Source organism: Salmo salar, chromosome 06 (genome assembly GCF_965601325.2).
Source record: "Salmo salar chromosome 06, fSalSal1, whole genome shotgun sequence".
NCBI classification, from domain to species: Eukaryota; Metazoa; Chordata; class Actinopteri; order Salmoniformes; family Salmonidae; genus Salmo; species Salmo salar.
The window spans coordinates 70,279,471-70,296,069 of NC_138296.1; the positions used below are offsets into that span (position 1 = coordinate 70,279,471).

The 16,599-nt window shown below is 41.1% G+C and overlaps 1 protein-coding gene across 1 annotated transcript; it reads left to right on the plus strand.

Moving 5' to 3' along the window:
- The first annotated feature begins 1,008 nt into the window (after positions 1-1,008).
- LOC106607877 (adhesion G-protein coupled receptor F3-like) lies at positions 1,009-15,126 on the plus strand. The gene is made up of 17 exons (XM_082976930.1): positions 1,009-1,250; positions 4,493-4,539; positions 5,221-7,130; positions 7,244-7,396; positions 7,609-7,673; positions 7,849-7,907; positions 8,049-8,179; positions 8,509-8,745; positions 8,906-9,139; positions 9,258-9,389; positions 9,600-9,793; positions 10,080-10,259; positions 10,757-12,073; positions 12,183-12,224; positions 12,332-12,367; positions 12,751-12,816; positions 13,043-15,126. Exons 3-16 carry the CDS (start codon positions 6,983-6,985, stop codon positions 12,799-12,801), a joined length of 2,979 nt encoding a protein of 992 aa, XP_082833056.1. The 5' UTR covers positions 1,009-1,250; positions 4,493-4,539; positions 5,221-6,982; the 3' UTR covers positions 12,802-12,816; positions 13,043-15,126.
- The last annotated feature ends 1,473 nt before the right edge of the window (positions 15,127-16,599 follow it).

Genomic DNA, 16,599 nt, shown 5'->3' on the forward strand with positions numbered 1-16,599 from the left:
CTTAATATACCAAAAAGTCAGTTTAGTTGGCGCCATTGATTTGAGTAATCCACTGGTTCAACTTGCAGAAAAAGGAATCTGAAAATCTACCCCTAAACATTGTTTTAACAAGTCAAAATACGTTGCTATTTACTCCTCAGATACCCTAAAATATAATCAAACTATAATATTTCTTACGGAAAGAAATATGTTCACTAGGAAACTGATTTTAGCAGGTGCATACTGTCTTCATGGCGAGCGCAAACACGAATTTCCAAGACTGTGTCCCTGTACTAAAACTAATATTTCTTATTCGTTTTTGAGGTTACAAGCCTGAAACCTTGAACATAGACTCTGTGGAAGCCATAGGAATTGCATCCAGGGAGCTAATTCTCAGTATGCCCTTATACTTGCCATTCTAAGAGGATGTTCTCGCAAAAAAATACAATTCTGTTTGTTCTTTGGGGGATTTTCTCCTACCATATCTATTGTGTTATATTCTCCTACATTATTTTTACATTTCTACAAACTTAAACGTGTTTTCTTTCCAATGATACCAATTAAATGCATATCTTGGCTTCAGGGCCTGAGCAACAGGCAGTTTACTTTGGGAACTTCATTCAGGTGGAAAGTGAGAAAAATGGGGCCTAGCCCTAAGAAGTTTAATTTTAAGAACATGATGTTGTTTTGTCCATTTTAACCAGTATTGAAGTAGTTACGAGGTCACTGTTTCTCAATGTGTGTGGCACGCTAGGCTTACAGTTATGCCTCATCAAGCACTGTGTTCTGTAATGCCTAGAAGGTATATACTTGCAACAAAATAACCAAACACATTGGGGCACTAACGGCTCCATCTGTCTTTCCTCAATTGAATGTAAAATAATTAAATGTATAGGGATGACATGTCCAGACAACATTTCCTGTTGTGACAGGCTGTAACCTCCTCAAGGTGAAAGCTGTATTTGGTAGCCAAATGCGGATGGAAAGCTGAAGGCCCATGTTGACCAGTCCAGATGGCATAGGGAGATACCCGCCATGCAAATGGAATAGATCACTTTTTCAAAGTAGCTACTCTTTGTCATATGCCGCCTCCGTCGTGCTGCTTTCAAGCATTTTCCCATTTCCTTTAGGCAGACGCAGCCTGTTCACTGTGAGCATTCAGCCTACCCCGATGGTCTCCTGGTAGACATGGATTACAAACTGCATCCCAATTTTTGATCACTAGTTTCACAGGTCAAACCCAGGTTTAAGAGCAGATTTCTTGAGGAAAGGTCAGTATCTCCTCTTACTGAAAAGCTATTATCTTTCATAATTTCTATGCACTGCATTTACAAATGGTTCATACTGCCTAATACTTGGGGGTTGCCCTATATATTCTTATTCAAATGTATGCCAAGTTGTGGTTTGAAAATACATTTTCAACATCTTATTACATGAATATTGTGACCCATTTTTATTTGGTAACATTTTAAGTAGTCTAATAATTAGTTAGGCTAGATTTCCCAGGCCCAGATTACCCTACTTCTGGATTAAAAAGTACTTTCAATTGAGACTCTCCGGTTCATTTTTGCTCACTGTCTTTTCAAATAAAGTGAACTTCAATAGACAGAAAATAAAAAGGTTTGGGGCAATGTAACCCCAGACCTGGTGTACCATCTCATTAATCCTCAAATTAATGTCATATTGAGAGTCCAGGTGACTTCAACCGTCAAGTGTATATAGGCTGCTTCTGTGTAGTCTTCTGTTCCACTCACACTAACCTGGTGTACCATCTCATTAATGCTCAAATTAATGTCATATTGAGAGACCATAAATTAATGAATAACTAAGCATATTTTGTTTTTAATGTGTTGTGATACAAAAACAACCTCTTAACGGACCATGATGTTTTGTAATTACTGGATTTAGTATCAACATGGTGACCCAGCTGACTCTAGGTGTGCTGAGCTATTACTGCTTTTTGGGGTCTGTTCAGTTTCGGTTTGATTATTACAAAAAAAACACGGTTTTCGATTTCAGTTTCGATTAGACATTAAATGCACTATGCGGGTTAAATGCTGTAACACTGAATAAAACAATTAATAAAAGCCACATGATGGTAGTGACTGCCCATTGCTGCTTATCACTAATTAACCATCATTTAATCACATTACTTTAATAAAATATTTGTTTTATTTGATGACTTTATTATTTCATTCCAAGTCATCATCTCATCTCTATAGAGCTTTTCACGATCGTGTGGAGAGACGGACCAAGGCGCAGCGTGATTAAAGTTCCACATATTTATTCAAGCGAAACTTCCAAAAAGAAACAAACAATGAACCGTGACATCAGAGGTGCTACATGCACTAACTCAAAACAAGATCCCAAAATAAACAACCTAGATTACCCACCCTAGTCACACCCCGACCTAACCGAAATAGAGAATAAAAAGGCACTCTATGGTCAGGGCGTGACACTACCCCCCCCCCCCCCCCCCGGCCGCAAAACCTAACTCTAAATGGGAGGGTCCAGGTGGGAATCTTGCGTTGGTGGCGGCTCTGGTGCAGGTCGTAACCCCCGCCCAGACCCCGGATCGGGCCATGGCGCCGGGCTGAATGCCATGCCTGGACTGGGCACCGGCGCAGAGGAAGGCTCCGGCCATGAAGCTGGGTTGGACGCCGTGCTTGGACTGGGCACCAGCGCAAAGGAGGGCACCGGCCATGGAGCAGGACTGAACACCATGCCTGGACTGGGCATCGGCGCAGAGGAAGGCTCCCACCATGGAGCGGGACTGAACACCGGCGCGGAGGAAAGCTCCTGCCCTGGAGCTGGACTGGACACCTTGCCTGGAAGCTCCGGACCGTGGACCGTCGCAGGAGGTTCCGGACTGGGGACCGTCGCCAGAAGCTCTGGACTGGGGACCGTCGCCGGAAGCTCTGGACTGGGGACCATCGCCGGAAGCTCTGGACTGTGAATGCGCACTGGAGGCCTAGTGCGTGGAGCCGGTGCAGGGGGCACCGGACTGGTGACACGCACTTCAGGACGAGTTTGTGGAGCAGGCACAAGACGTATTGGACTGGGGAAGTGCACTGGAGGCCTGGTGCATGGAGCCGGTGCAGGGGGCACCGGACTGGTGACACGCACTTCAGGAAGGGTGCGGGGAGCAGGCACAGGACATACCGGACTGGGAGGTGCACTGGAGGCCTGATGTGTGGGACCGGCACAGGTTGCACCGGACTGGTGACATGCTCTTCAGGGTGAGTGCGAGGAGCTGGCACAGGACGTACTGGGCTGTGGAGGGGCACTGGAGACCTGGTGCGTAGAGCCGGCACAAATTGTACCAGAACGATGACACACTTCGCACGGCGAGTGCGGGGAGCTGGCACTGGACGTACTGGGCTGTGGAGGTGCACTGGAGACCTGGTGCGTAGAACCGGCACAGATTTTACCAGACTGATAGCACGCTCCTCAGGACGAGTACGGAGAGCTGACTCAGGTGGCATCAAACTGATAACACGCTCCTTAGGGCGAATGTCGTGCATCATACACCAACACAACAACTATCTCCTTTCTCTCTCCTCCAATTTCTCCATCAACTCACTGACGGTCTCTGACTCTCTCCGTTCACTCTCCTCCAATTTCTCCAACTTCTCCCAGACTGGTTCTGGTTCACTCCTCGGCTCCGCCGACCACCCCGTGTGCCCCCCCCAGAACATTTTTGGGGCTGTCTTTTGGGCTTTCATTGTGGCCGCGAACCCCGGCGTCATTGCTGACCTCCCTTATCTCCTTGCGTCTACTTCCAAGGAAGGCTTTCGTGTCCCTCGATGATTTCTTCCCATGTCCAGGTTATTTTCTCCTCCTTGATCTCCTCCCAAGCCCAGGATACCTTCTCCTCCTGGGCACGCTGCTTGGTCCTGGTTTGGTGGGATCTTCTGTCACGATCGTGTGGAGAGACGGACCAAGGCGCAGCGTGATTAAAGTTCCACATATTTCTTGAAGCGAAACTTCCAAACAAAAAGAAACAAACAACGAACCGTGACATCAGAGGTGCTACATGCACTAACTCAAAACAAGATCCCACAAAAACCAGTGGGGAAATGGCTGCCTAAATATGATCCCCAATCAGAGGCAACAAAAAACAGCTGCCTCTGATTGGGAACCATACCAGGCCAACATAGAAATAAATAACCTAGATTACCCACCCTAGTCACACCCCAACCTAACCAAAATAGAGAATAAAAAGGCTCTCTATGGTCAGGACGTGACAGAGCTACTGCCTATGCTATCTGACAAAATCACTATTTTAGTAGTTCTTCAAAGCAAATAAGGTACACTTTTATGACTCTGAATACCAGCTATGAATCACTTAGATCATGTATTTTCAGGCTCGCCAATCAACTGATGAACAAGTTTAAGCAGGCGTGCAATAAATTATGGTCTTTGTAGTTAATTACCTGGTTTTCTGCATTAAACTATGCACAACTCCCTACTACATCGCACAGTTCAGGAATCATCTGATTTATCTCTACAGAAACTCCACATGGAGCTCACAGAAAACAAGAACAAAATGGAATTCAAGTAAGTGAACTGATGTCGGTCATTTAGTTGTTTAAAAACCGAAAAATAACCTCAAGTAAAATGTTGATGGTCTTCTTTAATTAATAAACACGAGCAAATACATGTGCTGTGGCAGTGTAGTTTAATAAAATAATGGCTTTTTGTTTATATGGCCATGTAAATAATTGAGAGGACATACAGTGTACATAGTGAGTGGATTGTTCTATGTTTTGTTTAATGAGCAGAGGTTGATTGACAAGGGTTATTCATTGCGTCATAAGCAGGTCAACAGGACAAGCTCACCACCTGCTTTGTCTGTATTATGGGGGAATGCAAAGTAATGTAAAAGAAAGTTTGACTAGCTAATTTTGGACTTTGTATACTTAAGGAAAAGGAGCTCAGGAGATAAAAGGCTAGTTAATAATGGTCATGACCTATATTCTTTCCAACAGTATCTACCTCAGAGTGAAACATAAAAGAAAATAAACCACCCAGAAATGGGCAATAAAATCTGAATAGAATAATAAAATCAACAAGTAGCAAGGACTCAAATGAGACAAAAATACAACAGTAAGGTCGATAATAAGAACACAAATGGGGTATCACTACAGTATCACTATTGTCTGTCATGAAAATGTATGTTTTAATTCATTAATGTGTCCAAATTGTTGAAGCAGTGTACATTTTCTTTGCTTCCATCAGACAAACGATGTGGGCCAGAGCGGTAATACTTTACTGCGGCGTGGTATTCCTCTACCACCAGGTAAGCAGTACAGTTGAAGTCGGAAGTTTACATACACCTTAGCCAAATACATTTAAACTCAGTTTTTCACAATTCCTGACATTTAATTCTAGTAAGAATTCCCTGTCTTAGGTCAGTGAGGATCACCACTTTATTTTAAGAATGTGAAATGTCAGAATAATAGTAGAGAGAATGATTTATTTCAGCTTTTACTTCTTTCATCACATTCCCAGTGGATCAGAAGGTTACATACACTCAATTAGTATTTGGTAGCATTGCCTTTAAATTGTTTAACTTGGGTCAAACGTTTCAGGTAGCCTTCCACAACCTTCCCACAATAAGTTGGGTGTATTTTGGCCCATTCCTCCTAACAGAGCTGGTGCAACTGAGTCGGGTTTGTAGGCCTCCTTGCTCGCACACGCTTTTTCAGTTCTGCCCACAAATCTTCTATAGGATTGAGGTCAGGGCTTTGTGATGGCCACTCCAATACTTTGACTTTGTTGTCCTTAAGCCATTTTGCCACAACTTTGGAAGTATGCTTGGGGTCACTGTCCATTTGGGAGACCCATTTGTGACCAAGCTTTAACTTCCTGACTGATGTCTTGAGATGTTGCTTCAATATATCCACATAATTTTCCTACCTCATGATGCCATCTATTTTGTGAATTGCAGCAGTCCCTCCTGCAGCAAAGCACCCCCACAACATGATGCTGCCACCTCCGTGCTTCACGGTTGGGATGGTGTTCTTCAGCTTGCAAGCCTCCCCCTTTTTCCTCCAAACATAACGATGGTCATTATGGCCAAACAGTTCTATTTTTGTTACATCAGACCAGAGGACATTTCTCCAAAAAGTGCGATCTTTGTCCCCATGTGCAGTTGCAAACTGTAGTCTGGCTTTTTGCCGGTTTTGGAGCAGTGGCTTCTTCCTTGCTGAGCGGCCTTTCAGGTTATGTCGATATAGGACTTGTTTTACTGTGGATATAGATACTTTTGTACCTGTTTCCTCCAGCATCTTTACAAGGTCCTTTGCTGTTGTTCTGGGATTGATTTGCACTTTCGAACCAAAGTACTGAGCGGTATGACGGCTGTGTGGTCCCATGGTGTTTATACTTGCGTACTATTGTTTGTACAGATGAACGTGGTACCTTCAGGCGTTTGGAAATTTCTCCCAAGGATGAACCAGACTTGTGGAGGTCTACCATTTTTTTCTGAGGTCTTGGTTGATTTCTTTAGATTTTCCCATGATGTCAAGCAAAGAGGCACTGAGTTTGAAGGTAGGCCTTGAAATACATCCTCAGGTACACCTCCAATTGACTCTTGAGCCAGTTGGACAATTTACACAGTAGCCATGGATGTTAGTCAAGTAAACTAAGTAAAGGTAAGCACCAATAAAAACAACAGATATGGAGGTAACCTAATGAATGTATCTTATCTCACAGATTAATTCTAGTGGACATATGTAGTTATTGACCCTTTGAAGATGAAATCTAACGTGTCTCTCTCTCTTCATTTACACAGGCTTTAGCAGTGGGTGAGTTATTTGATCTGTAGATTTATGTCTGAATACATAACAAACCAGGCAGGCTACTCTATATGACGAGAACTAGAAAAGGGCCACATGAGGACAAGTTCATTTACTAACTCTCTCACACAAGCAGATACACTCTTGAAGAGCCGAAAAGGCTCTCTTGCACATTTGCCTAAAATAAAAATGGTTCCTTTATGTCACTGATTGTTTTAGATACCTACATGGCTGAGTTCATGGTAGAGAGCAATGTTACATTGGACATCTCTGGTATTCTATCATCGATCAAGGAAATAACTACAGATAATGGGAGTATGACTATTGAACTGCTTGAACTAACAGCGGGTACAGTATCATTATTTCTACCAAATATGGTTTCATAGAGAAATGTTCCTCTATCAGTGTTTTTTCATCCGTAGTCTGATTGTTGTTGATTGATAATGTGTGTTTCTGTGTAGAATGTGAAATTGTTGGGGATAATTCTACATGTAACTGTTCGACAAAGTACATCTGGAGCAACGCAGTGTGTGACGAGTTCCAGTGTTGCAATGACTCATATTGTAATGCAAATATTTCTTACTTGCCGGCCTTCTGTATTCCCAAAGTGAAAGGTATTATTGTTGACACTGTTATTTTTACTACCATTATTTGATATGATCAATAGGATAGATAATACTATTAACAAATATTGATCATTATTAATTATTCATTGTATAATTGTTGCTGTTATTTCTACTAATAATTGTCATCCACTGCTATTATTAATGTTGTTTTTATATTGTTAGACTGTCACAATTCTAATGTTTTGTTTTTGTTTACATAGTTTCCTTTAATGGAACAGTCACTGTGGAAAAAGTATTTAGTGAAACTAATACTATCAAACAACAGGTACATTTTCATTTTTATATTTAGGGAATTAAAATCTGATGAAATAGTATAATTTGGTTTAGATTAAATTAATAAAATGTATAATGACTTAAAGAAATGTATATACATTTCTTATAACCTGAACAAGTGATACATTATATTTAATATTGATTAACACAATTCCTTTTTCTCTCAGCTCACAGCGGGTTTTCAAAAATTAAATGGGTTTGAGGGCCTTAATGTATCTGGACCTAGGTAATACATTCAACATTTATTATGGGATATATTCATTCCTTAATATTTGGCAGAGTGCTTCTTTTTCTCCCCAAAGATGCAACATCAATTTTTGTTTTTGTCTCCCTTTCACCCATTGGCAACTCAATATTGACACATAAGGGGTGATGGCCACATTGTTGATTTCGAAGTGGATCTCAGTGTCATATTTCTGACTAAAAAACTTACAAAAATAACAGCTGACCTGGAAGCTACTGTAGGCTCCTCTGCCAAAATATCTGTTGAAACATCAGGTAAATGTACAGTCCTTTCACATAGTGATATTAAGACCACGAGGAGATCTGCCACATTAGGCTCAGATAAGGCACAGGAGAAAATACTATAGTGAAAATGGAGTCTCTGCACACTCCAATCAGATGCAGTTTCAGAGTTGCAAAGCTTTTGGTTCTATGATAACCTATGGACCATACAAACAAGTGCAAAGAAAGTATGATATTAAGAAATGTAGCAAGAATTATGGTATGAAATTGATTATGTTATGTTGGTAATGATTATGTGAAACGTGTAAAGATCTATTGTATTATTTATTGTATTGATATTGTATGTCTCTACTTTTCCACAGGATTTGTAAGCATTACGTATCCAATGAACCAAGTGCCATACCGCTCAACACCGACACTGAGTTGCACATTTAAAGAAACAACATTTGATGAAACAGATGGCTCTTGGAACTGGAACTTGATAAAGGGAAGTGAGACATTTGTTCTGAACACTGGAACCAGCATAACCGTCACCTTCCCAGAGGCATCACCTAACTGTACCACAGTCCAAATTAAAAAGTTGTCAGGGAACTGGGCAGGTGTGTCTGAGAGACCTATGATGCTTGCCAATATAAATCGAGGAAGTAGGATTATATTTCCTGTTTATGTGGTTATTGTAAACAGTGCATCTGATTTGTTCGATGCTGAAATAGACCTACTGATATGATCCTGTTTATTGCTTTTTTATTGCTTCTAAAGGAATTTATAAGTGTGGATTTTCCAAAGGATCCATTGTGCACGCAGCCTCTGCAGAGTTGAAGGTAGCCCTGCTACCAGATCAGATCACCATGACGAGTACCCCACTGACTGTAGAATGCCAAGGTACAAGCCCTCAAAGTGTGATGGTCAATGCAACCATCGAGAACAGCACGGAGATGTACAATGTTACTTGGTCATACCAAGCTAAAATGGAACCCCCAAATCCAATCACAGGTACTCTTTATGAACTGTGTCTTGAACTATGTATCACCTTATTTCTCTTTGTGCTCAAAATGTATAAAGTTGCCGTTAACTTGAGAAAAATGTCAACATTCTTTTCTCGTCTTGCCAGCGGGGACCAGCTACAGCATAACTCCAAAGATAAATTGCGAGCAATCAACATTACCGCATGTTTTCACAGTCAAATTTACAAACCAGGTGAACGAGACTGAAAGTGCAAGCATAACTATACCAGTGATATATGGTATGTTTAGGTTGTATGAGTCCTTTCAATGAATTTGCTTAATCCTCTTCATCCATTTTGGACATAACACCACTTCAACAATTCACTTAAAAAACACATTTGAGTGACAGTAATAAACTTCTATGGTTTATTTATACAAAATGTACAAAAATGAAGTGGATGTTTAGTTCTTATTAATACTCCTCACTGACCAACGCTTGTTTTTATCAGCTAAGGAAAAGGAGATGGCTTGTTTAGAAGACTATCTTTGGCCAAAAACCCCAAAAGGTGACACTATTGTCATCCGACAATGTGAGCCGAGGAGAGTGGGGTATAACGAGAGGACATGCAAGGGGCCTGCATGGATGGATGTGCTGGATAACTGTGTCAATGAGGAACTTAATAAAATTCTCATCTCAGCAGCAGTGAGTATGGCCTTAAACCTCCTGCACTCATATAACTCTCACACTTTAAAGTTGATATGGAACATTGGTAGTGTTTTGGTGAATGCCTATGTTTTGAGTGAAAGAGCTTGCATTCCTGCATTACAGTAATATGACAACATTACTCACGGGGTGGTGATGAATCACATTCTTCAACTACATATCCAGCCACTTGAATAATGTGACTATCATTAAAATGTTTTAGGCCGGTAGAATGTGTTGGTATTGCAAAGAAAATTACTACTCCATGTGTGTTGTACCATTCCAGAACTTTAGAGAGGGACTTGGGGCCACACAGGACGTTGCTCGTGAAATATTTTCTGGGTTGAAGAACAACACAGTTGCTGACATGAACAGCTCAGTTGCTGATTTGAATGCCTCCATCAGTGTTCTGGATGTCATGTCTGAAGCATCAGAAACTATCACCCTGGATGAGTCTGTTTTAGATGTGAGCCATTCTGTTTTTTATTTTAGATAGATTACTCTTTATAGGAGCAATCTGCAGTTGATACGTCCATTTGACTAAAGTCATGATATAGTAATGATATATAGCCATTGATTCTAGAAAAATATAACTTATAAATGCTTATGTAACTTCAACTGTCTTCCCCTCTTCATAACCCAAAATATAAGCTTGTTTACTCCAATGTTTGTAAACAATGTAATTGTAAACATACACTATACATCTGGAGAATGGTTAAAACTATCATTTCAGTCTTTGCATCCATAGCTCCCTCTTTGAATTTGAGAGTGGTTACATTCCTCCAGCTCCATCCCTGAGATATTGACCAAAACAGTTGCACTTTGTTATTGTTTGAACTGCTGATTGCACCTTTAAACTGTTGCCAAATATTGGGTGACTTGCACATACCCCAGTCAAGAGTTATACTGCTGTGTACAATATATCTCATACAGAAGCATTCATTTGTAAAATACAATTCACAGGTTTTTCTTGGTGCAGCAAGCAACATGATGAATAACCCATGGAAGGCAGTCAACAAAACCATTGAATATGGAATGTCTTCAAAATACCTCAAGTCTGTCGAGGGTCTAGTGAAGAACATCAAAATGAATACCAGTAACGGAAATGACACCCCAAATCTACAATTCAAACTCTGCCGAGCTCAAAACAACTCATCTTGCAATCGAACTGTGTTTGGCGTGGAGGTCAAATTGGCCCAGTCCTCAGGAATAGTAAAAACTGTGGGAGTAAAAAACCTGGCTGACAAATTAAACAATTCAAAATTCCCAGACAGTGAGTTCCCTAGCATTGTGGTGTCAGCCACACTGCAAAACAGTAACGACTCCAAAATAGACATCAAATTGAACTTTCCCATCAACCAGTCAATGTCTCGAGACTCTAAAATCCTCTGTGTGTTCTGGAACACCACGTTGAAGGAATGGTCTGAAGAAGGCTGCAAGTGGAAGGAAATGGTCAACAATAGAAGCTACTGCGAGTGCACCCACCTGACCTCCTTCTCAGTGCTCATGTCCAAGACCCCGGTGAACCTGCCCTTTCTGGATGAGATTACCTACGTAGGCCTGGGCGTGTCCATCTGCTCCCTTATTGTCTTCCTCTTCATCGAGGCGCTGGTGTGGTCGGCCGTTGTGAAGTCCAACCTCTCACACTTCCGCCACACAGCCCTGGTCAACATCTCTCTATGCCTTTTATTGGCTGACTGCAGTTTCGTGGCCTCCTCCTTCCCCAGCATCTCTGCGACCTGGTGCCTCGTCCTGACCGTGACCAAGCATTTCTTCTTTCTGGCTATGTTCTGCTGGATGCTATGCCTCAGCATCATGCTACTACACCAGCTCATCTTCGTCTTCCACCCGCTGAGGAAGAGGGTGTATCTGCTCTTGTCCACCGTCCTCGGCTACGTCTGTCCCACAGTGATCGTGGCAGCTAGCTATGTGTACTACAAATACACAGGAAACCCCTACCACAACACAACAACCTGCTGGCTCATTTACGATGGACTTCTGAAAGGGTCCATTCACGCATTTCTTCTGCCCGTCGGGACGATTGTTTTGATGAATCTGTTCTCCATGTGTGTTGTCATCATGACGCTCCTAAAGTCCAATGTCTCTGATGGGAGTAAAGCCGACGAGAAAGAGGCAGCCAAAAGCATCCTGAAAGTGGTGGTCTTTTTAACACCAGTCTTTGGGATAACATGGGTTTTCGGATTCTTTGTGCTCATTGACTTCAACCAAATAATGGATGTTGTGAAGCATTATGCTTTCACCATCATAAACTCCTTACAGGTACTTTTTCATCCATTTTCCATGACAAATATTCTTGTCTGAAACTATTGGGTGAAAGGAGCTGAAATCAATTTTAACCATTGTATTTATTGTGTCAAATTTTTGTCAGGGCTTCTTCATTTTACTGACTGGATGTTTTGCAGAGAAAAAGGTATTTGTCAATCATTAGGGATCTTATGTGATTTAATATATTTTAATAGTGTGTTTCAACAGTGAACTGTGTACTACCACTACTGCTTTTTGTCATGTTAATACCAGGTGCGAGACGAAGTGTTGAAAGTAATCTTGGCTGGGGTGAGTTCTGCTCTTATAGTTGCTTTGTTGTCTTCCCATTCATTTATAGAGAAGGAACATGTGTTTACATTTTCTTTAAGTTGCTCTTATACCTGTTCCTATAATTATGCTAGTTACGACATTGTAATCACATAGTACTATGGCAATTTCTCTGTAATAGTAATGGAACTGAATGGCTTTTGTTATACACAAATGGAATATGGAGTGTGTAATAACAAAAAACTCTCGGCTCCATTCCTTTGTAATTAGAATGCAAAGCCAATTAAAGTACAATATACCAACAGTTTAATACAATGGCGTTATTATAGAACGAACAGTGTTACTACACAGAAAAGCAACTTAATGCAAGCGTTACTGAAAGCTCAGATCACCTCTCTTACCAGGCACCTACTCCCAAAGAGAAAAGTGAGAATATGAAAGTCCCCTTCAAATAAGTGATGAACATCAAGGTTTGTACAGTCTTGATAAAGGACAAACACATCTGCAGCTGACAAACACATGTAATTTAATAAATGCAATTAACATTTAACTATTACACAATGTTTTACTCTTCAAGCCCTTATAAGTTAAATCAGACGTGTTAGTACTGGGCTGTAATAAAAGCCTGCACACCTTAAGGGTCTGCAGGATTGGGGATTGAAGAACACTGTACTCATCATATGTTTTCTACCTCAGAGAACTAGCTATATACTGGATCAAGCTATATACTGGATCAGGACCAACCCACCCATCTGCCACTACTCTCACCCAGAGGGAAACATCCACCTGGTTGGTTCCTCAAAGACAGGGATGGGTGGGGTTTAGGTGGTGTTTAGGCAGGTCTTATCATGATTTAATTATATTATGTCAATAACATATTACGTTTCATATTAATAACTAAACTCATACACATGAATCAATTGCTAAACACATCTTTGTGATTTCCTGGAAATATTTTTATTCCTATTTTCTACAAACAGTACTGTAGCATACTTTGACGTCAGAAGAGATGTCATAATATTACTGCTAATTTGGTCAATGACATTTCGTTAATATGATTTATTAATTGAGTTGTCCTGTACTTGCATTATGACTGTAGATTAAATGTGTAAATCAAATTATTGTAATAAACAATAAGGCCGGGATTCAATCAGAGGGGTGCTGTAGACCAGGCCCGATCCTGGTTGTTCTGCCGCCCTAGGCGAGACAAAAAAATTGTTGCCCCTGCAAAACTAGAAAAGTCCCAGGAAGAAAAATGACGTTCAAAACACTTATACAATACGTATTTTCCAGATGTTGAAATCAGGTAAATTTTCGGTTCTGAATAAAAGTTGAAAATAAGTAATTTATAGGCCAAATCATTTTGGGCCAAATCAAGTCTGGTCCAGAATAGAAAAATCTGAACCAAACATTGATTGGTTCAGATTTGGTCCATTTATGTGGTAGGCTTACCGTTTGTAAAACAGCCAAAAAAGACAGCCAAAAGATGTCGGCGTTGGTCCATGCTTACTGGGGTGTAGACTACCATGTCAGCACACAATGGAATTTTATGAATGCCCATCCATGTGGTAGGCCTACCGTTTGAAAAAAACAGGCAGTTGCATTGCCTTTATTAGTTCTGATTCCTATGACTAATCAATTTGGCTATTTAAGCTCTGAATATCAGCTACCCAACTTCATCAGGAGTCATCCTGAGCCTATTTGCAATGAGAATCAATGAGTTTACACAGTGGGAAATGCAGAAGTATGTTTGTTTTGCTCGTCAAACATTATGGATACAAACTTGAAACCACTGGACCGAGTTTGGGACGAGTCTGTTGTAGAAAAGCACATTGCCTAGCGACAAGGTGTCTTTTAAAGGCTATCTCTCCAACATTTGAGGAGATTGCATTCATTTTAAACACTGCAGATATCGTCTCAAGCGGGAAATTAGCTTCAAATGCACTTCAATTGCTGTGCACTTGTAGACAACGCACCTTTGTTGAATCCTGGCCTAATTGTTATTTATTTTAAAGCTAGAGTAAAATCTATGGTGAAAAATGATTTAGGGGCTGTCAATATTTTAAGCCATAGTTGAACCCCTCCTCCCAAAACCAATGTGTAACCTGAAGTTTTTGTGCTTTTTGTTTTATCTTTTAAATGTTTGCGTTATGCTTTTTTAACCAGGTCTCTCTTGCAAAGTACATTTTTAATCTCAATGAGACTAAGGGCTCTATTAAATCCGTATCACGGAAGTTCAGAGTTACAGTGTGATTAGCCGGAGACTGCATTCACGATAAATGTCACGTATACTCCCTCTCTGGCCTTTAGGTCACCAGACTGCTGGTTATTACGCACACCTGTCACCATCCTCACACGCACCAGCGCTTATTGACCCTCTCCTGGCCTATTTATGTCACTCCCTTTGGTTCCTTCCCCAGGCGTTATTGTTTCTGTTTCAGTTTCATGTCTGTGTGCTGCTAGTGTTTCTTGTTTTGTATTATGTTCCGTTTATTTATTAAATATTCACCTTTAAATGTCAATCGCGTTGTACCACAGACCTTCTGTGGTCTGGATTGAATCTAGCCCTATGTTAATAATTATTTATTACATTGTTATCTGTATGTGTGTGTTTTTTCAATCATCTCATAATCAATTAAATAAAGTGACAGAAATCTCACAAACAATTATTTTATTCTTGAGCAACTTGCAACAATGTTGTTTTAGTGCATGTATATTCAATTACAAGTGTCCAAACCAAACATAAACATATATTTTTTTTACATACAGTTGATTCCAGGACTGGCTCCGGGATGACATCCCCGAGGGGGCATTTTAAATCCATGTGGGGGGCGGGGTGGCACAACTAGTATTGCTTTAGAGCTCCAATAAAACAAGGTAGATTGGTCCTACTACTGTTCAAATGTACAAAAATGTATCTGAAATGTAGCCGTACACATCAACCAATACTTTATAGAATAACACAAAACATTTACCTGGAGTTAACTCTGCAAATAGCACTGCTGGGTGATCTGAAAAGTCTGAGTATGGGTTGGGTTTGAGTATGGTTCCCAATTAGAGGCAGCTGATTATCGTTGTCTCTAATTGGGGATCATACTTAAGGTGTCCCTGTTCCCACCTGCATTTGTGGGATATTGTTTGTTTGTGCTTGTTGCACCACGTAAGTCACGTTTCGTTGCTTGTTTATTGTTTTGTTGAGAAGTTTTCACTTAATAAAAGGATGTGGAACTCAAATCACGCTGCGCCTTGGTCCGTCCATTATCACGACCGTGACAATTATGGGAAGGGTGGTAGGGTTAGGGGAAAATAATAAAGTAAAATATATTAAAAACAAAAAACAAAAAAAATATATATACTGCTCAAAAAAATAAAGGGAACACTTAAACAACACATCCTAGATCTGAATGAAAGAAAAAATCTTATTAAATACTTTTTTCTTTACATAGTTGAATGTGCCGACAACAAAATCACACAAAAATAATCAATGGAAATCCAATTTATCAACCCATGGAGGTCTGGATTTGGAGTCACACTCAAAATAAAAGTGCAAAATCACACTACAGGCTGATCCAACTTTGATGTAATGTCCTTAAAACAAGTCAAAATGAGTCTCAGTAGTGTATGTGGCCTCCACGTGCCTGTATGACCTCCCTACAACGCCTGGGCATGCTCCTGATGAGGTGGCGGATGGTCTCCTGAGGGATCTCCTCCCAGACCTGGACTAGAGCATCCGCCGACTCCTGGACAGTCAGTGGTGCAACGTGGCATTGGTGGATGGAGCGAGACATGATATCCCAGATGTGCTCAATTGGATTCAGGTCTGGGGAACAGGCGGGCCAGTCCATAGCATCAATGCCTTCCTCTTGTAGGAACTGCTGACACACTCCAGCCACATGAGGTCTAGCATTGTCTTGCATTAGCAGGAACCCAGGGCCAACCGCACCAGCATATGGTTTCATAAGGGGTCTGAGGATCTCATCTCGGTACCTAATGGCAGTCAGGCTACCTCTGGCGAGCACATGGAGGGCTGTGCGGCCCCCCAAAGAAATGCCACCCCACACCATGACTGACACACCGCCAAAACGGTCATGCTGGAGGATGTTGCAGGCAGCAGAACGTTCTCCATGGCGTCTCCAGACTCTGTCACGTCTGTCACGTGCTCAGTGTGAACCTGCTTTCATCTGTGAAGAGCACAGGGCGCCAGTGGCAAATTTGCCAATCTTGGTGTTCTCTGGCAAATGCCAAACGTCCTG

Excerpts from the sequence above, each read along its gene's own strand:
- LOC106607877 (XM_082976930.1), top strand. The coding sequence starts at position 6,983 with ATGTCACTGATTGTTTTAGATACCTACATGGCTGAGTTCATGGTAGAG. Across the intron at positions 9,140-9,257 it reads ACCCCCAAATCCAATCACAG|CGGGGACCAGCTACAGCATA; the intron begins GTACTCTTTATG and ends TCGTCTTGCCAG. Across the intron at positions 12,225-12,331 it reads GATGTTTTGCAGAGAAAAAG|GTGCGAGACGAAGTGTTGAA; the intron begins GTATTTGTCAAT and ends TGTTAATACCAG.